This window comes from Nicotiana tabacum, chromosome 22 (genome assembly GCF_000715075.1).
Source record: "Nicotiana tabacum cultivar K326 chromosome 22, ASM71507v2, whole genome shotgun sequence".
NCBI classification, from domain to species: domain Eukaryota; kingdom Viridiplantae; phylum Streptophyta; class Magnoliopsida; order Solanales; family Solanaceae; genus Nicotiana; species Nicotiana tabacum.
In genome coordinates this window covers 53,508,322-53,528,943 of record NC_134101.1, presented here as the reverse complement: position 1 = coordinate 53,528,943, position 20,622 = coordinate 53,508,322, and the positions used below count along the sequence as shown (strand labels likewise).

Below are 20,622 nucleotides of genomic sequence, written 5' to 3'. Positions count from 1 at the left end.
AGGTATAAAGCCAGGTTAATGATTAGAGGGGACACATAAAAGGAGGGCATTGACTTAACTGAGACCTTCTATCCTGTTATCAAGCTCACCACCATCAAGTGTTTGCTCACCCTTGTTGTTAAGTGGGGATGGACTGTTTTCCAACTTGATGTGAACAATACTTTCCTCCATGATGATTTTCATGAGGAGGTTTATATGAAGGTTCCTCCTGGTCTTGAAGTGTGTGCTTCTCCTGATTCTGGCCCTTTGGTTTGCAGACTCAAGAAGTCTCTTTATGGCCTTAGGCAGGCCTCCAGACAGCGGTTTTCAAAACTGCCTGAAACTCTACATTCAAAAGGTTACATTGCTAGTATGAATGACTACTCCCTATTCACTAAGTCTTCTTCAGGCACTCAAGTAGTATTGTCTATGTATGTTGATGATATCTTACTAGCTGGTAATGATATTGTGGAGATGGCGTCCTTAAAGTCCCTTTTAGATGCATAGTTTAAAATTAAGGACTTGGGGATAGTCCACTACTTCCTGGGTTTGGAGATCTTCCTACATTCTCAAGGATATATCATGTGCCAACACAAGTTCACCACTGATCTTCTATCTGAATTTAATTGCCAACACTTCTCCCCTGTGATGACTCCTTTGGATCCCTCTGTCAAGCTTGTATTAGATATGTGTGCTCATGTTTCTGACCCTAGCTTGTATAGAAGATTAATTGGGAAGCTCAATTTCCTCCAATACACCAGGCCTGATATTTCATTCTCAATGCAATATTCAAGTCAATTTCTTCAAAAGCCACAAGTGCCTCACATGCTAGCTGCTATACATGTGCTCGGATATCTGATGAATGACCCTGCCCAGGGTATCCTCATCTCCAATTCTTCTGATTTCTCTTTGCAAGCCTATTCTGATTTTGATTGGGCAGCTTGCTCCATCTCTCGCAAGTCAGTGACTGGATATTACATTACCCTTGGTGGCAGCCTTGTTTATTGAAAGAGCAAGAAATAACCCACTATATCTCTGTCTTCAGCAGAAGCTGAGTATAGGGCTTTTCACAAAGTTACAGCTGAAGTCACTTGATTAACTAGGCTCCTGGGTGGTCTTGGTCTGCCTATATCCAGCCCTGTTCCCATATTTTATGACAGTCAGGCAACTCCCTACATTGCTATAAATCCAGTCTTACATGAATGCACGAAGCACATTGAAATTGATTGTCATTATATGCGCACTTGTCTAAACTCTGGGTTGATTTCTTTGCAGTTTGTCTCCGGCGCATAACAATTGGCTGATACTATGACTAAGGCTCTTTCTGGTCCTCTACATCATGGGATTCTCTGCAAGCTTGATGTATTCTCACCCTTCAGGTGTGTGTGTGTGTTAACCCAGATGTGTCTCCGACCCAAGCTGATAAAGGAAAGCAGCAGACCCATTAAGAGAGGCAACCCAATTTACTTGTATTCTTTGTATCTTAGGTTGTCAATATTTTTTTTATCTTTCAATTCAACTAACACGTATATACAGACCCACACAAACAATTATTAAGGCAGATTGGTCAAAATAGAATGGACCGACTCATTCTCTCATCTTCGTCTCTCTCTTCTTCTCTCTTTCATCTAGGGTTCCTATCTCTTTGAATCTTCCATAGCTTGTACAAAATTCAAGCTAACATTTAGAGACAACAAAAGCTACCTAATTGCAACCTACTCACTGCATTGGGAGTGAGTACTAGTAACTAGGAGAAGCAGTAGCCCTTTGATATGGGATCTCATGGTGTCTCGATAGTGAATTTCAACACATAGAGCACATAATGACTCCAAGCTACTAGGAGACAACATTAATGGTTATAATCATATCCAATGGAAAATCAAGAATGAAGTGCGGAAGCTGAAGAGTATGTTGAACCAAAGTGGCTCTATCTTGAAACATTGCTACAAGGAAACAAATCAAGTAATAGACAAGTTAGTAGCTTTGAGCTTAAATTCAACGAACAACAAAATTTACACTAGTTTTGCAGATTTACCTACTCAAGTATAAGGGACTAATAAGAGTTGATTGACGAAATATAGAGAATCTTCTATACTATCTTAAAAGCATGAAATCTCAACAAATAATTAAGTCCTTGAATTAATAAATTAGCAAAAAAAAATCAATTCAATAATTTTCAAAATCATTATGTAAGCATCAGTCGTGAAAGAAATAAGAAAATAGAGCAAAATCCATTAATAATATAGTATTAAAAATTAGATTGCTAAACATGTTAAGTTGAAGCATTAATTAAGGGTGTGACATAAGATAAAATGTATTCAAAAGAAGTGTCGTTATCATTTTTCTTTCTTTGTATATTCATTCCAATAAATGACAATTCCCTATATTTTTTAATATAGTATTATATATTTTTGTAATTCAACATTAGTTAGTTAAAACTTTTATTGTTATTTATTAGTAATTTTCTATGAGAAAGAAAGATGGGAGTTCTACCTCATCACTCACAAATTTCTAAAATACCAAAAGATTCAAATTGTTCAAGTTGCTTTGTTATCTTTGAATAATTGTGGTAAAGGTATCTTTTGTGTTATTTGCTTATAGTATTTGGTAACAAAGAGAACAATAATTTTCATAAGATATTTCACGCCTCATAAATCATAATAAGAGCATATAAAAACTTATGTGGAGAATTTCTTTATTTAGTGAGATTAACCTTCGTTATTTTAGGAACTTACATTTTTTTTCTCTAATACTTGTTCAATAACAAAAAACACATTATTTAATAATATTTACGTAATTTTTAAAATTTATATATTGATTGACACACGGTACCTCAAGACTAGTAGACTTAAACATAAAAATCATTGTAGATACACCAACGTCCCTTCCAAATAAGACTTCTATAAAGAATTATATAGCGTTTAAAATTTTATCTCGAAACGGTTTCCTGAATTGTAAATTTTTACCGTTAATTTTTGTACGTTGTTACCCGAGACCGTTAATTTTTGTCGTCAACATATTTTATTAGTGTAAGAATAATTTAATTTTTAATTTATTAAAAAGACGTGCTGCTCAAGTACCAATCGTTTAAACCCTAGCCTCCATAAAACCATATCCCCATTTAACGTACTCTGTTTCGGCTCAACACTCTCTTTATTCACAGTTACCCTATACTTCAGCACACAATTCGTCTGCTCCGGCGCCGTCAACTAGGGTTTTATTCTTCTCGTCGGAGTCAAAATGGAGAACCCAGAAAACAAGGCGAAATCTGAAAACAAGGGGAAGTCTGAAAAGAAGGGGAAGTCTGAAAACAAGGGGAAATCTGAAAACAAGGGGAAATCTGAAAACAAGCCAAGCACTCAGTCTCAAAAGCATGCTGCAGCCGGTGATGAGGACATGGATCCAACGGTGACTCCATTTCCCCTTTTCTATTAACTTTTTGGTTTTTGGTTATGCAGTATTTTATTTTCAGAAAAAAATGTTTTAGATTTTTTTTTGGGATAAAAATAGGTAATGTTTGTTAGTTTATAAGAATGATAAGGATACAGGGATTTTTTCGTGATATTTTTCCAGTATTAAAAGTGGACAATAGTGTTTGAAGTGTTAGATTGTTAAAGAGTAAGAGGTGGGATATTTGTCAAGTTTTTTCTTTTGGGATATTTTCATAATTTAAAGTGAGCAAAACAGTTTAAAAAATGACATTTCCGAGAAAATTATTTCCCAATAAAGCACATCCCAGATTCTTGAAATTAATTTATTGTGGGTTTGGTTTGCAGCAATACTTTGAAAATAGGCTGAAAGCACTCGAGGCTGAGAAGGCAACAGGGGAGAATCCTTACCCACACAAATTCGAAGTCGAATTGGAATTGTTGTCTATCCCTGATTATGTGAAGAAATATGGAGTTTTAGAAAGTGGAGCTCATTCCGCTGATGAAGTGTCGTTGGCTGGTAAATATTACAGCAATTTGCTTATTTAAAAAAAAGCCTGCATCTATAATTGTGTTTTTTTGTGCAGGAAGGATAATGAATAAACGTGCCTCTTCTGCAAAGCTGCTTTTCTATGATTTACATGGTGGAGGTGCCAAAGTTCAAGTTATGGCAAGTGCAAGGTGGTTATATTACTCTTATCATTTTACTGTTTTCTGGGTTTAATTTATGCCAGGAATAGGTGAATGGGCTTCCATTGTGCTCAGTTCTACATACAATATATTTCAGATGAATACTTTCTTCTTCATCATCATTAAAGGACTTCGTGGTACACTATTGTATGCTGTCTATTGGTCAGTCAGTATTATGGGGAGATATTCCTCCTTCTTTATATAAATCTCCTTTAATCATCCTAGAAAAATTACAGCATCTGTTGTCTACTCATAACTTCGGGGCATCATAATTGTTCTTTATATTTCTTTGAATCTATAACACGAACGCTGTAAATGGCCAAGACACCCTAGTAGGTGCCTTTTGGGAGTAGTAGTCTGCTGGAGCCAAAGGGAGGTATTTAATCTTTGTTATCCTTTTCTTTTTGTACCATAGGTTATAGCTCTAGGAAATGCATAAACCAAAATTTTGTAAATGTGATTATAACATGTTTGAAACTTCATGGCTGAAATCAGTGGCATCAGCAACAGTTTCAGTGCATTGTTGTGAAATTTTGGTCTCAAGACCCTTGTGTTTGTTGAATTGCTTAAGTGATCAAGTTACTTTTTATCGCTGAGAAGTATTATGTCTTGATGTATGTGCAGGGATTCTGAATTGGAGGACGACGACTTTATTAAATTTCATTCTGGTGTGAAACGTGGAGATATTGTCGGAATCACTGGGTGTCCAGGTTTGGGATTCTTTAGATCTTCTTAGTTTATGGCAGATGTTCTCTGTGATAGTTTTGGTCTTGGTGTTAGAAAAACAAGTTTCGTTGGAAGAGAAAAGTTGATCTCAATATCACTCCTTCACGTGCTTAAGCACCATAGATCAATGTAGGGGAAAGGTACTGAAAACAAAAGGTGTTAACTTCTCCTTCACGTGCTTAAGCACCATAGATCAATGTAGGGGAAAGGTACTGAAAACAAAAGGTGTTAACTTATCATGCAATCGCTGAATCTTAGAAAAGTCATTATGGTGGCATCCTGTATTGCTTTACTCTGACTCCACGGCTGTACTTCAGTCATAGGCCAACAATAACTAGAATAACTTAGTTGTACACAGTTTCTTCTTTTAAGAACTCAAAGGACTATTAAAAAGCTATAAATGGATATCATTTCAGCATTAATGTTAAATATAAAACATTTTCTTGCGTTTACGTGCGTTTAGGATTCTGGGTTGCTATAGTTTCTCACTTCGAATACTATTGTCTGCACCACAATTGCTAGGTGAATATCTTTCTTGACATGGTGTAGTTTATGCAAAGATCCCATGCTGCAGAAGATGATAATACTGATGTTTTGTTTTGGTAACATATCCTTCTAATTCTTCTTACCTCATTCATCAGGAAAGAGTAAAAGGGGAGAGCTGAGTATTTTTCCCAAATCATTCAAAGTGTTATCTCATTGTCTTCATATGATGCCACGGCAGAAAGGTGCCCAGACGGATACAACTAAGGTCAGCTAAGTATTTTTTGCATTGTGTCTAAGACCAGTTTAATTGAACGATATCTGATTGTACTGCAGAAAATTGAAGCATGGGTCCCGGGAAGTGGCCGAAATCCAGATACATATGTTTTGAAAGATCAGGTATCTTATGCCTCTTATTTTCTTCATAAAGTTTCTTTTGTCAATTGCCTTGCTTTCTTCCTATTTCCTTTTAAAAGATTTTATGCCTCTGATGTGTTGTGGTTCATTTATTCTTTACGTCCAGGAAACACGATATAGACAGCGTTATTTGGATTTGATGCTGAACTTAGAGATTCGGTACATATTTAAGACCCGAGCAAAGATCATAACTTATATTCGAAGCTTTCTTGATAATCGTGACTTCTTAGAGGTCAGTGTTTATGAAGTTGTTTTACTTTGCCTTTTTTCATTTGAGATTATGAGCTTAGCTTGAATAAAATTAGTTAAAATACAAATCCTATTTGTAACAGGTAGAGACCCCCATGATGAACATGATTGCTGGTGGAGCAGCTGCACGCCCATTTGTGACCCACCACAATGATTTGAATATGAGGCTTTTCATGCGTATTGCTCCTGAACTATATCTTAAAGAGCTGGTTGTTGGTGGATTGGATCGTGTCTATGAGATTGGGAAACAATTCAGAAATGAGGGAATTGACTTGACACACAATCCTGAATTCACCACTTGCGAGTTTTATATGGCATATGCGGATTACAATGACTTGATGGATCTAACTGAAAAAATGCTTAGTGGTCAGTACCAAAAATCTGGGATCCAAATATTGCAGTGGAAGCCTATGTATATTTAGTCTTTCGTTTTATTTATTCTGTTATAGTTTATTTTACTAACTATACATGAACAGGGATGGTGAAGGAACTTACAGGTGGCTATATAATCAAGTATCATGCAAAGGGGCTGGAGAACGACCCCATTGAGATTGACTTCACTCCTCCCTTCAGGTTTGGAAGTCTTCTGTTATGTCGTGTTCTGCTTTCTGTTTTCAATGCACCAAGATGCTTATGCTGTTTGCTTTTGCAGACGGATTGATATGGTAGAGGAATTGGAGAAGGCCGCAAACTTGAATATACCCAAGGATCTCTCAAGTACTGAAGCTAACAAATATCTCATAGATGCTTGTGCAAAGCTTGAGATCAAATGTCCTCCACCTCAAACAACAGCTAGATTACTTGATAAAGTATTTATTTCCTTATCTTTTCTGGTAGCCAATTCTTACAGATGTAATCTAGAAACTTGTCTTATAATACGTCTAGTGCAATAGTGTGGAACCTTTTTCAGTTTCGGGGCTTTGTCTTCAGATGAATAAAGGAAAGGGGTTCTAATGGACGAGGACATCCACTTCTGTTCTCTCTATCATATGTTAGAAGAAATAAATAGAGATGAAAAGGATTGCTAGCATTTTAGTGCTATCTTAGTGTAATATCCTGCAATATCTGTGGCATTTATCCTGTAATATGCGTTATTGGCAATAGAGATTTTCGTGAATTGTTAAATATGATATCCCTAGTTGGAGCCTCATTGTTAAATTGGTTGTGAATCAATTTGCTGTATGTCTACTTTTTTGCATGTAACTTTGAGTAATATGTGAATCATTTTGCTGTATGTTTGCCTTTTTTCATATCATCTCCAGAAATGTTTAAAGTTATTTCCTGTTGTACATTTATTGGTGATACTTCAGAAAACATGTATTTATGAGAGTCAGTGTTCCCATTCTTTTGACACTATTGCTGCTATTTATTACCAGTTTTTTCACCTAAGAAGCTTTATAGCATTGCTAATAATTCTCCTTCATCTTTTTTGTAAATTCAGCTTGTAGGGCACTTTCTGGAGGAGACATGTGTTAACCCTACTTTTATCATCAACCATCCCGAGATAATGAGTCCTTTGGCAAAGTGGCACAGATCTAAACCAGGCCTGACAGAACGTTTTGAATTGTTCATTAACAAGCATGAAGTATGTATTCTGTCAAGTTTTTCAAACTGTTTTTAGCACTCCCAATACAAACTGTAATGTGCTTCTTCTTCTCTGTTAAATAACTTGACAGCTTTGCAATGCATACACTGAATTGAATGACCCTGTTGTCCAACGCCAGCGTTTTGCTGATCAACTCAAGGTATCCGTGGGAAGTGTGCATCCTGATTTGGTTGTGGTGTTTGTGTTGTGTTCATCTTGTTGTGTCTTTCTATTATGCGCCACTACTTATTTTAGCATGATTAATGTCAATTCAGGACCGACAATCAGGTGACGATGAAGCTATGGCACTGGATGAGAACTTTTGTACAGCTCTTGAATATGGATTACCTCCTACTGGTGGTTGGGGATTGGGTATTGACCGACTTGCGATGTTGTTAACAGATTCACAAAACATCAAGGTTTGTGCCTTCACTTGTTTTCTTTGTTAGTAAGAAATGACCACTTAGTTCCAATCTATCTCGGAATGTTAGAGTATTCACTTTGGCTGAGGGAATGGGCTGTTGTTTCCTATTAGGTCTTAGACAATCCTCGCCTCACGAGACTGAGTTAAGCCCAATGTATATTTTCTTTGACATGGTATCAGAGCCAGACTCTAGGCATCTGGGGAGGTTACAATATCTGACATTGTTTTAGAAAATGGATTGACTCGTTATACAATTTCAGACAATTCTCACCTCATGATCTAGGTTTTGGGTTTTAGTTAGAATGCACATGCATTTTATTTTTACTAGGATGAAATGGCCATTCAGTTCCCAATTAATTCCTTTGATGTTCTGTTTAACTTCCATTTCTGAATGGATGGAGAGGAGGGCGTTCGGAGAAGAGGCCACTAGGGTAGGGTTGGTCATTTACCAGCTTAGTGTTGTCTTTGCATTTTCACTCACTCTCCTTTTATTGTCACTTCGTTTTGAGAAAGCTAGTGTTTCCTATCATTTAAATTAGATACTGAAATCTTTTTTTTCTTTCCCTTGTTATAATTTGTTCAACAGGAAGTTCTACTCTTTCCAGCCATGAAACCACAGGATGAGCCACCTTCCAAGGAAAGGTAAATATTTCCTCCATTCTGTCCTTTGAATGATATTTGCTGGCATTAGTGTGATATTAAACCTAGTAAACTGATAGATCAATTAAATATCTTTCGTCTTGGTAGGTAGAGTTACTTCCCATGTGGAATTGTCGAGGCGCATGAAAGCTGCGCTGGACAACAATATCATAGAATAGTAAATAATATCCATGTTAACGAATATTGACCAAGCAGTGGCTTTGGGTGACCTACTTTTTGAGGAATCTTTTCAAAAACAATTCACGAAGTTGTTCTTGGGTGGTGCTAAATCGTGGTCTCTGCTTAGCTGTAGGAAACAAGAAAAATTTGCTTATAAATTTCTGTTATGAACTTATGCTTGAGCAAGGGTTGGCTGCCAGTGAAACAAATATAAAAGTTCTCATAGATAAATGTTTTTCATTACATTATGTTTGTGAAGTTGAATCTTTATTTGTTGGAATTGTCAGACTAGCACAACAAAAGCAGCTTGATGATATATCCTTAAAAGAGCGAGTTACATGATATTGCATTGTTAAGTGGCAAGGGATTTGTGGGGGAATTCTTACGTCTTTTATAAATTGGACAATGGCTTGAACTGTGGTTTGATGCTTGCTTGGCATGAAATGGGAGCTTTGAAAGTAAAGCTATAAGCACCTCTTCTTTTTCCTGATAATCGAGAAAAGCCGGAGGAGGGCCCGCGGCAAATGGTTCAGAACTCAGTGGATAATGGGCCTGCCCCTTTATCCATATCAAAATATCAAGCTTTTGTCTGCGGCAAGGTTCAAGCTGCCAAAATCTTTATTTCCCTGTATTATAGTGGAGAAATAGGTGGTGTTCTGAAGGGGTTACGTTTTCAAGATTAGTCTAAGTTAACTTGCTGTATACTTTGTAGTCTTGGTGGAAAGTAATTACGGTTTTAACAGGTTTTTTAAAGTCTGTGTTGCGCCTTTGTGGAAAAGAATATAATGTCATCATTCGACTGTCTGAAAAGAGATATCTACTGCAAGAATGAAATGTTCCATAAGGAGGCTTATTGCATTTTTAAGACAGATCTCATGTGCTTTTCCATTCAACTATTTATTACATTCACACTTTATTGAGTTTTCTTTTCTCCATCCCAGCAATAAAAAGCCTCAGGAGGAATCTGCCAAGCCTCACGACGGACAAGCAAAACCTCAGGGTGGGCCTACAACACAAGGTAGATAAATCTGGTACACTGGTAGATATGCCTGCCTTTTTTTTTTCCTTCAACCGTCAAGGCTGGGGAAGCCTGTGAGCATTTTCAGTTTTGCCTCTGCATGTAGATATGACTTGCTTTTCATGTTCTCACTTCAGCTTTTGGCATGCATAAGTGTGTGTCTTCTGGAGAGAACTACCTACTAACGTGCTCATGCATTGGTACAGATGTGGAAAAGCAGGTCTCGCAGCTCACAGTGAAGTGAAGATCATAAATATTTGACGTTGAGTTCCTGCTGCTCCTGGAGTACTTTTTGCAGTCTTTTTGACGCTTTGATTTATGGTAATTGTCAATTGTATGGCAAATGCTAGCCTTAATTTGTTAGTATTGGAAACTTTGGTCATATACCAACGGGCAATGGAGATGATTATATTCATCAAATCCTTTTAGATGTCTCCATGCTTTCTATTATTATATATTAACACACAACACTCACACAAGACTCAGAAAGTGAAGCTATCCTGTTTTTGTTCTTAATTCTGTTAATGTTTTTGAAGTTTATAACCATAATGATATGGATAAAACATCAAAGTTTCTAGAAAGAGTTGTAATAGGTAATAAGATACCAAGAAAAAAATTTAAAACTCATCCAGGTCTTTTGATGTGGTCGCTATTCGTAATTTCTTTTGGCTCTCGGTTTGGAGTCTTGTAATAGTGCTCTAACTCATAGGTTTGATCATAGATTTTTTTTATAGGTTGTTAATTCTTCAACTTCAGACCAAATCCAAGTCAACTTGTTTCAAACCTTCCAAGTAACTTCAGACAAGTGGTCTTAGGTTTGGTCATGGATTTTTGTATAGGTGGTTCACTTTTCATTAGCCCATTGGTCTAAAATTTGCTCTGGCAATGGTGTGATAGTGCTCTAGCAATGAAGATTTTGATTTAGGTGCTCTTTCTTTACATGTGGAACCTTAACATGTTTACAAATGAGTCGTAATTTGGCAAAATAGGATAGTATTACATAAGAATAATTGCTCAACAAAATGATTAAAAAAAGTGACAAAGCTTTATCCTGGAAAAGCTTTGTAAAGGAAATTGAATGATTATATGGTCAGGTTGGCGCCTGCAGTTTTTGTTTTGTATTCTCCCTATAACCATGTAATTATATTAACTCCTAATTCTCTGAGATGGACCATGATTGTTATCAGCAGAAAACTTGAGTTCATCAACCTCATTAAACAGCAAACACATTGGAGCACCCAAGATCATAGTTTAACAGCAAATGGAGCTAGAATGGACCACGGGGCCTAGGGTCAAATCACAAGAGGCACTAACAGTTAGATGATTTCTTCTCGTTTGTCCAAGCCTCACTCGAAATACTACCATTTGAGCTGTGGTAGGGGAAGATTGTAGGTATCCTATGGATTAATCAATCTGTGCCGAATTTGGTTTAGATACTACCATTTTAGAAAAATAAAAAAATGTAGAATACGTTAAAAATTCTTTTCTGAGTTAGATTTGACCTGGAAGGTTTAGTTTTGTATGTGTCTGATCTACATTTGGTAAAATGAATGATAAATGGTAAGAAATGGGACTGGATAAGCAAAAGATGGTGTACAATGCTAAGTTCAGAGGTGGTGGATTTATGTTCCGCTTGAAACAAAAAGGGACTGAAATGTGTCTCATTTCAAAGTTCAGGGGTTCTCTGGACAGGATGAGGTTGATTAATTAAAAAAATCTAATTCCATAAAATGCGATTAGTATTAAAGCATAATTTCCTTGGCGATTTTCGCTAAGATAATCTCAAATTCATCAGAAAGCATACATAGGAAAGTGCTAATAAGAGTGATAATTGTACTTCCTGCTCAAATACAAAATCAATCAAGTGGAAGCAAGTATACACCAAAAGCAGAAAGCTTGACAATAAATAGGGAAACTCTAACTTCCATTAGCAAATATATATTGTCTTAAATAACAGACAGCAAACATAATACCCAAGGTCAATTCACACAAGACACTGACCAACTCCACATTACATGAAGCAATAATAGACAAAGGTTCAATTCACAGAGGAACCAACCAACTTCATCAATACATAGAACATGGCTAGCCTTATTTAGGGATATTTCACAAGGGCAGCCATAGATAGAAATTCCCTCAATGTTCATATAGTTGAAATAGTAACAACAGGACAAACACCACAGCTGGACCATGAAAACCCTAGACGGGAACCATGGTAGCATGGGTGTTGAGAGCATCAATTTCCTCCATAGGCTGAGGTGCGACATCCGGCTTCTCAGGAGAACCTTCAGTAACATTCTTATTCTCTTCAACACTGCAATCAATGGCTTCAAAGATGAGAGCCGTCACTTCTTGGAACCTCGCTTCAGAAAGGGAGACCTCAGCGAGAAGCCTCCAGGCATTTGCCTCGGTTGCACCCTCGTAATCCTCCTTCCTCTTCAAGACCATGTGTCCACTAATCTCCCAAACTGCAGGATTGACTTGAGTGTCAAGCAGTTCAGAACTAACCTCCCCTAGAGCCTGTTTCTCTGCATAGCACTGTTTCAATCCACCAAAATACATAGATGTTAGAACGACGATTGGTAAAAGCCCGGGAAAGAATAAAACAAACAACCAAGTAGTTAGCAATGTTAATAGGTCTCAAATGAGTCAATGTGGTTAGAAGAGTTGGGCGTTATACCTGTGGGAGAAGGAATATCCTTTTTGCCGAATCAGCGATTAGAACATTGTAGGGTATGTTATTCTCTTGCAGGCAAACGCAGGAACCAGAGACAACATTTGCCAAATCCTCCAAAGTATTTCCACCCTCAAAGACAAGTCCTCGAACTGGATAATTCAGCATCTCAGATATCTTCACCCCAGCATCAGCAAAAGTAATCTTCCGAGTGGGGGCCTTCTCAATGGGGAATGGCACAGCCAAGTAATAAGCCTGTATAGAGCAACAACAATGAAGTTGAATTCCTCTTCTTTATCAAGCCCAAAGTGGAAACAAATGGAAGTGAAAATTCTAAAACCATGTCATTATAGAAAGCGTTGTAGACAAGAACCTGAAAGTGAAGATGGTTGATGGTGGCAAATGCACCCAAGCTGTTATAACCCAATCGGAAGTATGGGTTAGCTGCTTCGGCAGCCATGTGCAGTGCAAGCAATAAGCTGTCCCTGTCGATCCTCTGGGGAAGGCATTCAAGGACCTTAGGGATCAAAAGCACGTGTCCGTACTCAATGGGACTGACCTGTTTGCATTAAACACCAATATACTCATTAATCAGATATTCCACTTACCAAAAAGGGTTCCAGTACAAAAACTAGCAAAGAACATACATTAATGGCAACGACACTTGGAGATTTCTCAGCATCAATGGGCGCATTTGGAAAGAATTGGACTTCATTGTCCTCGCTTGCTTCAAACTGAAAGAGCAACTCCTCCTGACCAACTTTAGTGAAGTTGAACTTGCTTCCATCAAAAGGCTGCAGCACCTTATCAACGCGGAACTCAGTTGGCCTCTTCTTGAGGTGCCTTCCTTCATTCAATTGAGCAATGAAACCATGTTCTCCAGGAATCACCTATACCAATTTATTTTCAATTAAATTTAGGCAGATTCACATAAAAAGTATCCTCACATCACATTAATCAAAACCAGCAAGACTCTGAAGTAAAAACATGATAAGAGCTATGTACTACTATATCACAGCACATACTTCCATGCACCTATACAAAAAGCCAGTCTAGTTTTCATTCACTTCATTCTGGGTTTTGAAAATTCAAGAGCATATCATTTGTATCAACACTTTACCGCAACATGTTAAGTAAGACATAAATGACTACTTCTTCCTTAACCTTATACATATAGGGGTCGTTTGGTACGCGGGATAAGATGGGATAAGTTGTGAGATTAAATTTATACTTCGTTTGGTTAGTATAGGATAAATTTATACCATCAATCAAACATGGTATAAATTTAAGCCCAGACTTCATACTGGATATCCCAATCTTATCCCACCTTATCCCATCAACCTAAGGATTATTTTATACCATTTCCCAGGTGGGATAAATTAGTCCATGTACCAAACGACCCGGGATATACATATAGTCTATAAACCCGAGAATTGTTGGAACAAAAAGGTATTATGCATTTGCAGCTCATAATATCATTGACCATGTTTAACCGTTAACCTTCAAAAGACATGATACAACCTTTCCAGAACTACATGATTTTCTACCATATTAAAGTTTCCCTTTCCACTCCTGTCATTATCTATAGAATAATTTAAAAAAATATATATATTTCAAAATCAAGTCTATCTAACTGGAAACTACTAAAGTAAAACGTGTAGGCATCAACTAAAATTGAAAAACAACTTATCAGTTACACAGTAAGCAAAAGACAAAATGGTAAAAGGGAAAAGAGTAAAGACCTTGGTTTCGCAAGCAGTGACATCATAGCGAAAGAGACCTTTCTGCTGACGATCCTCCCACTACATATAATCAAAAATTGACATCAAGTTCAGAGCTAAAATCAAAATATTCATCTAAAATTTGATATTTAAAATAATAAAAGAAAAACTACATAAAATACTAAGTAACCAATTAAAAGTTCAGACTTACTTCCCCAAGAAGGAGGGATTCCAAGAAGTCAACAGGAGGTTCCTTGGTTTCATCGGCAACAGACTTGCCCTTTTTCAAATTCTTGGAAGCATACAGCGGCAGCTTTGACCCTTTTCACAATCCAAATAACAAAATCAATATTCTGCTAAATCAGCTACAGATTAAACCCAATTACAAATAGCCTCAATTATCTGTTCCAAAATGTTTGGCACTTTTTGCTTCCCTAGATTCACACTAAGTAAAACTTTAACCAACACTAAAACAGTAAAATTTTCACCATTTGAGTAGTTAAAAATTTAACTTTACAGTAATCTACTCTGATTTAACTGAAAAGTTAATCAATTTGACTATATTACTCCATTTAAACTCATCTCAGGCTAATATTATGCAAAATAATTTTTTTATTTTTTTAAAAAAGAACGGAAAAGAGCAAATTAAGACAGACAGTTAAAAAAAAAGTTACCTGGAAGGCAGCAGTTTCGGAGGCAATTGCGGCCACAGCCAGCACCACGAGCAAGAGTTTCTTCAGCCTCTTCTTTTTGGAAGTTGGAAACAAGTGTAGGAACCCTCTTAATCTTGAGCATCATGTTTGGTTTTTTTGCTTCGATTTTTCAAGGTAAAAATACTAGGTACAAGAACAACCTTAATAATTGCTAATGTGCAAAACAATTAGTAATTTACTGGAAGGAATTATCTATGTAAGGTATATAAATAACTAAATCTAGCAGGTAGAAGAAATGAGAGAACCACCGCCGGCAAGGAAGAGGAGGTCGGAAGGACTACCGCCTTCAGAGGGCAAAGCGCCACGTCCGCCGTGCGGCGCAGGATTGGTGGCAGTTACACAACCCTTACGTCGTACTGAACGAACATGTAAGAATGGTCGGCGGTTTGCTTTGTGTATAGCCGTGATGTCTACAACTTGTTTACCTGGGCTTTACCCTCTCTCTAAACTATCAACCAAAGAGAAAAGATTCTTCTAACTTGATTTCAAAGAGATGGATTGGTTTCTTCTATGGAGGAATGGAATTGGTAATTGCTGTGTGATGATGACAAGGAAAAAGGGGAAGGGAGATATGTGTATTTATATAAAAATAAGGATTAGGTAATTGTGGTTGTGGGTTTGCCAATGGGGTACGGAGAAGAGGGTCCAAGTGCTACTGTGTGGACCAAAATATAATTGGAGGCGTGGACCCAAAGGCTCAGTCGGGGTTTGGGAAGTAGGCGACAACGTATTACCGTCATGTATTGTGTTAGTAAGATCTGTGAATAAAGTATGGAAAATAAAATGTTTGTCACTTGATTACAAGTATAATAACCACAACAACAAAACTAGTATTTTTTTTTACGGAATAGTGCGTATGCATATCTTAACTTTATATAGTAAATGTAGAGATACTATTTCCAATAGACCATCGATTCAGAAAAGGTGAGAAGAAAAAGAGCAAGAAGACGAAGAGGGAGAAGGAGAAGGAGAAGGAGAAGGAGAAGAAAAAGAGGGAAACAAATAAGTAGAGTACCAAATAGTAACAACATGGAAATACGATAATTGAAGCGAATTAAATAACATAAAGTAATATAGATCTAAAAATATACAGGGACATGAGTGCTACTAGTACTACTAGTGAAAAAAAGGAAAGACTTTCAACTATTTACTAACCTTCTACCCTAATTTTCGATATCCACACCCTTTTATCAAGGGTCATGTCGGTGAAGCAGCGTCATATCCTGTCTAATCACCTCTCCCTAGTACTTTTTTGGCCTACCTCGACCGCTTCTCAAACCTGCCATGGCCAACCTCTCACACCTCCTAACATGAGCACTTAACATGTCCGAGCCATCCCAACCTCGGCCCCCCATCTTGTCTTCCACAGAGGTCACTCTCATTTTGTCCCGAATAACTTCATTCTTAATCTTATCTCTTCTGGCAAACCCAATCATCCATCTAAACATCCCCATCTCTGCTACTTTCATCTTCCACACATGGGAGTTTTGACTGGTCAACACTCAGCCTCATACAGCATAGTTGGCCGAACCACCACTTTGTAAAATTTACCCTTAATTCTTGGCGGCACATTCTTATCACTTAGAACACCGGATGTCAGCCTCCATTTCATCCATCTCCCTCTAATACGATGCGTGACATCCTCATCGATCTCCCAATTACCTTCGATAATAGACTCGAGATACTGGAAACTACCTCTCTTGGGGATAACTTAAGTATCAAGCTTCACATCCACGCCTGCTTCATGAATCCCGTCAATGAATTTGCACTCCAGGTATTCTGTTTTGGTCCTGCTCAACTTGAAACCTTTAGATTCCAAGGTCTGTTTCCAAACCCTCAATCGTGTGTTAACCTCGCCTCGCGTCTCGTCGATCAACACTATATCATCGATAAATAACATGCACCATGGCACCTCCACTTGGATGTGCCGCGCCAGCACGTCCATCGCCAGGGCAAATAAAAATGGGCTAAGGATCGATCCTTGGTGTAGCCCCATCACAACTAGGAAGTGTTTCGAGTCACTTCCCACAGTCTTCACCCTAGCCTTAGCACTATTATACATATCCTTAATCACCCTAGTGTACGCTACCAGAACGTCGCTAACCTCCAAACACCTCCATAGAACCTCCCTCAAAACTTTGTCGTAAGCCTTTTCAAGGTCAATGAATACCATATACAAGTCATTCTTCCTTTCTCTATATTGCTCCGCTAATCTCCTCACCAAATGAATAGTTTTCGTAGTCGAACGTCCCGACATGAATTCGTAATATTTTTATTTACTAGATTGATGGTCTATTTGGAGGTTGCTGTGAATATGATTCAAAAATTACTCGCACCCGCTTAAATTATCTTTCTAATACTGCTATCGTGGGATTTTAAAAACAACGTTTTATGGCACATGTATTTAAGATCTTTATGTTCTTTCATAAATAAGTTCTTGGAATTCCCATAGTCGTGTTTCATCTTCCAAAGCTAATTTTCACAATTTTCGTGAACTTGACTTTTTCAGTTTTTATGTGATATTTAGATAATTTTTTGGATGCAACTTTGCCAATTAATGCAATTGTTTGAAAACTGTTACAAAGTTATTTATTTGTTGGTGTCAACGGACTGGTTCGGTCGGTTATTTTATGAAATTTGTACTATAGTAATTTTTCGGTTATTTTATTATGTATAACCAAAATTAGACTCTTCGAAATCGTCTCAATCATGTTGGCTTCTCTTCGGTATTGGTACGGTTCGGTTAATTTTCGGTATTTTTTTAAATGTCATATAAAAGTCATTAGTAAAAGTAGAATGCAATAATATACGTACTTTTATAGGACTTAGCAAAACTCTCTAGGTATTTTTACTGTTCAAAGTGTGATGAATTAAGAAAATATAAAAGATAGTCAGAGTATAGATCCATCAACTATTTTATAGAATTGTAAAAGAAACTAAGCAAACATATAAAAAAAATATAAATCACACGAGTGGAAAGATATTAACCAAGTTGAGACTTAAGAATAAAGTCTATAGAAGATTAAATATTCAAAAAGATAAATCTAAATCATACGAAAGAAAATATATTCAATACATTATAGTTTACTACTCATTATCACTAGAATACTTTGTGGCTTGCTAGTGAATATGCTGGATAATTTAATTTCAGTAGGAGTAGCTTAATAGGTTTGGAATTAGAATTTTGAGTTTAGTTACTTGTTGGCTCGTAACCATTTTTATAATTCCAATACCGAAGGAAAAATTTAATGCTTTATTATTTTTAAACTTAATATATAAATATATTTTTCATAAGTAAATTTATTCGGTACGGTTCGGTATTTCTTCGGTTTATTTTCATAAAATAAAAACTTACCCTAATTATCGATACGATTATAGATTTATCTAAAACTTACGATTTTATTAAAAGAAACTTAAAAATCAATTCGGTACGACACGATTAGTCAGATTTAATCAGTTTTTAAATATTTATTGACAATCTTAGTGCTAGCCCGGTCATCTAACCCTTTTTAGTTTATATGTCATTATGTATTTGTTGATGAAAAAAAGTTGTAATGTATTGTGGCTAATTTCGATTTTCCCAAATTTCATGTGGGTAAGGAGCATTAGGCAATTGTGGTTGTGGTTTGTTGATGGGTAGAGTTGGAGGACTAGTGGTCCTGTGTATTTGCACTCAAGTATGGCGAGATGCAAAGAGCAATATTGTCACATTATATTATGCGGTCCCTGTTTACTTTGAATACTTTACTGTAAATTAGTTATAAATTCCACATAATTGATAGCTTCAAATGAGCAATAATATATTTTTATGCAAAAAAAAAAATAAAATAGTCCGGTGCACAAGAAATCTCGTGTTCATACAGGGTTCGAGGAAGAGTCGCACCCCAAGAGGTGTGATGTAGGCCGTCTATCACAATGTAAGCATTAGTGATTGCTTCCATGACTCGAACCAATGACCTATAAATCACACGGAGACAACTTCACCGTTGCTCCAATGCTCTCCTTTTTTCTCTGTAAAATAAGCAAAATAAATAATTTTGGTTCGGAAAAAATATGACTACTTTCTCCAAAACCATTTAACTTATTGGTTACCATCTAAGATGTGAGAGTCTTGTAACATATTTAATAAATAAAGCTTATATTTTTCTAGATAATTGGAAGACCAAATATAACATCTCTAAGTAACGTAAAAGTACAATGAGCTCAATAATACAAACTTAAATATTAGATTGGGAGTTCGATATTTTAAACGTTGACCTAAAATCAAAGACACTTCAAAGAACAAGTGTGAAATAGGGTGTGTTATAGAAATTTATATCAAATTGCCACTATTATCCTTAGCCCCACGGTGGGCGCCAAACTGTTTACTCTCAAAATCAGATAACAATTAAGTTTGTAAGTGATTTTAAGGATACGCGGATTAATTTGATACAAAACGATAAATTGGGTTAGAATGAACAAATAGAAATACAGTAAATTCAAACCACGTGAGGAGGAGGATTCCAGCTTTATTGAAATATTCACTCTCGATTCGGGCTCACGGTGGGCGATATTGATGAATGAAAGAAAAAGCTTAGAATAACAGTGAAAATAATAATATATTGCCTTGGAATACGTGTTATTATGTGTTTAATGAATTATCAGATCCCCTTTATATAGTAGGGAAATCCTACTCTAAGTACAACTCTATAAAAGGTAAACAATCTTCTATTTAATTGATTGCCGGTTCTACATCGATACGTGCCGAGATCGATACGTGCCGAGATCCACGCCATGATATTCGACCGGTCACGGATATTACATCCTTATGTTGGTCGTGCTTGATTGCCCGACAATGTTCTCCGAAGTCTCTCAGTGTTTGGATCGATCTCGAATCATGACCCCGATATTCTCGAGCGCAGACAATCGGCCCCCGGATTCTGACTCGATGAGACCCTTGCTTCGATTCCGATCCTTCGCAATCATATTTCGAGCTCGTTTTACCCTGTTGGAGGCCAGAGTGTATCATGAGCTCGATTTTTACCCGTATACAAACTCATTATCGGCAAGATTATTTTCCTGCTCTACTTTTCCGCTTTAATAATTTTTTATAAGGCATGACAAAATATTCTTTGATATACTATAGATATGCAACCAATGACATATACATGCAGCCATAATATAATATTCATTCTCTTTATTTCGCTCAAACCTTCCTTAGAAATAATATTTATCCAACAGCACGCCCTTATTTCATTCTATATATATATATATATATATATATATATATATATATATATATATATACTGTTTGATTTTACGGACAAAATATCTTCGAAAATAATGTTCGAGAAGAAGATTTATTGAGTTTCTATATAGTCTTAACTTTATAGATTTTGTTTATTAGACTTTAATTAATCAGAATTTGAGATTAGATCATCTACCCTCTTTTGTATTCTTTAAGTAAAAGGTAATTCTGTTATACAAATATTTTGGTAGGTGTTAAAGAAAGGCGTGGAATCTTTTTTCTTAATTTATTCCTCAGTCTCCTACTTCATTCAGCTTCATGTAATTAATAATAATTTTTCATGTTCTTGCTTGTCTTAAAATTTTGAAAGCATAATGGTGGTGTCTTCTTTTAAAATACTTTTTAAATATATTCTAAGAAACCTTTAAATTGGTTTGGTCATAAATCATTACCAAAGCTAACCTAATTC

General features: G+C 36.5%; 3 protein-coding genes across 4 annotated transcripts; 2 read left to right on the top strand and 1 right to left on the bottom strand.

Annotated features, from left to right (window-relative positions):
* Positions 1 to 561: 561 nt before the first annotated feature.
* Positions 562 to 987, top strand: LOC107812831 (putative mitochondrial protein AtMg00240). Its single transcript, XM_016638001.2, has one exon. The coding sequence runs from the start codon at positions 562 to 564 to the stop codon at positions 985 to 987; it is 426 nt and encodes a 141-aa protein (XP_016493487.2).
* Positions 988 to 3,033: 2,046 nt separating this feature from the next.
* LOC107812833 (lysine--tRNA ligase) lies at positions 3,034 to 10,238 on the top strand. 2 transcript variants are annotated; one of them, XR_012704814.1, is made up of 16 exons: positions 3,034 to 3,387; positions 3,756 to 3,927; positions 3,995 to 4,088; positions 4,722 to 4,807; positions 5,465 to 5,574; positions 5,643 to 5,705; positions 5,830 to 5,955; positions 6,056 to 6,338; positions 6,449 to 6,545; positions 6,625 to 6,781; positions 7,414 to 7,557; positions 7,649 to 7,717; positions 7,833 to 7,976; positions 8,568 to 8,623; positions 9,088 to 9,818; positions 10,025 to 10,238. XR_012704814.1 is itself a non-coding variant. In XM_016638003.2 (16 exons), the coding sequence occupies exons 1-16, from the start codon at positions 3,220 to 3,222 to the stop codon at positions 10,060 to 10,062; spliced, it is 1,884 nt and encodes a 627-aa protein (XP_016493489.2). In that variant the 5' UTR covers positions 3,034 to 3,219; the 3' UTR covers positions 10,063 to 10,238. The 2 variants fall into 2 exon arrangements, 1 of the variants encoding a protein (XP_016493489.2); XM_016638003.2 differs by having other exon boundaries at positions 9,742 to 9,818.
* Positions 10,239 to 12,017: 1,779 nt separating this feature from the next.
* On the bottom strand, positions 12,018 to 15,011 carry LOC107812832 (GDP-L-galactose phosphorylase 1-like). The gene is given in 7 exon segments (NM_001325898.1): positions 12,018 to 12,356; positions 12,499 to 12,747; positions 12,866 to 13,051; positions 13,140 to 13,382; positions 14,235 to 14,294; positions 14,425 to 14,534; positions 14,888 to 15,011. Coding segments are annotated over 7 exon segments (1,311 nt in total).
* Positions 15,012 to 20,622: the final 5,611 nt, after the last annotated feature.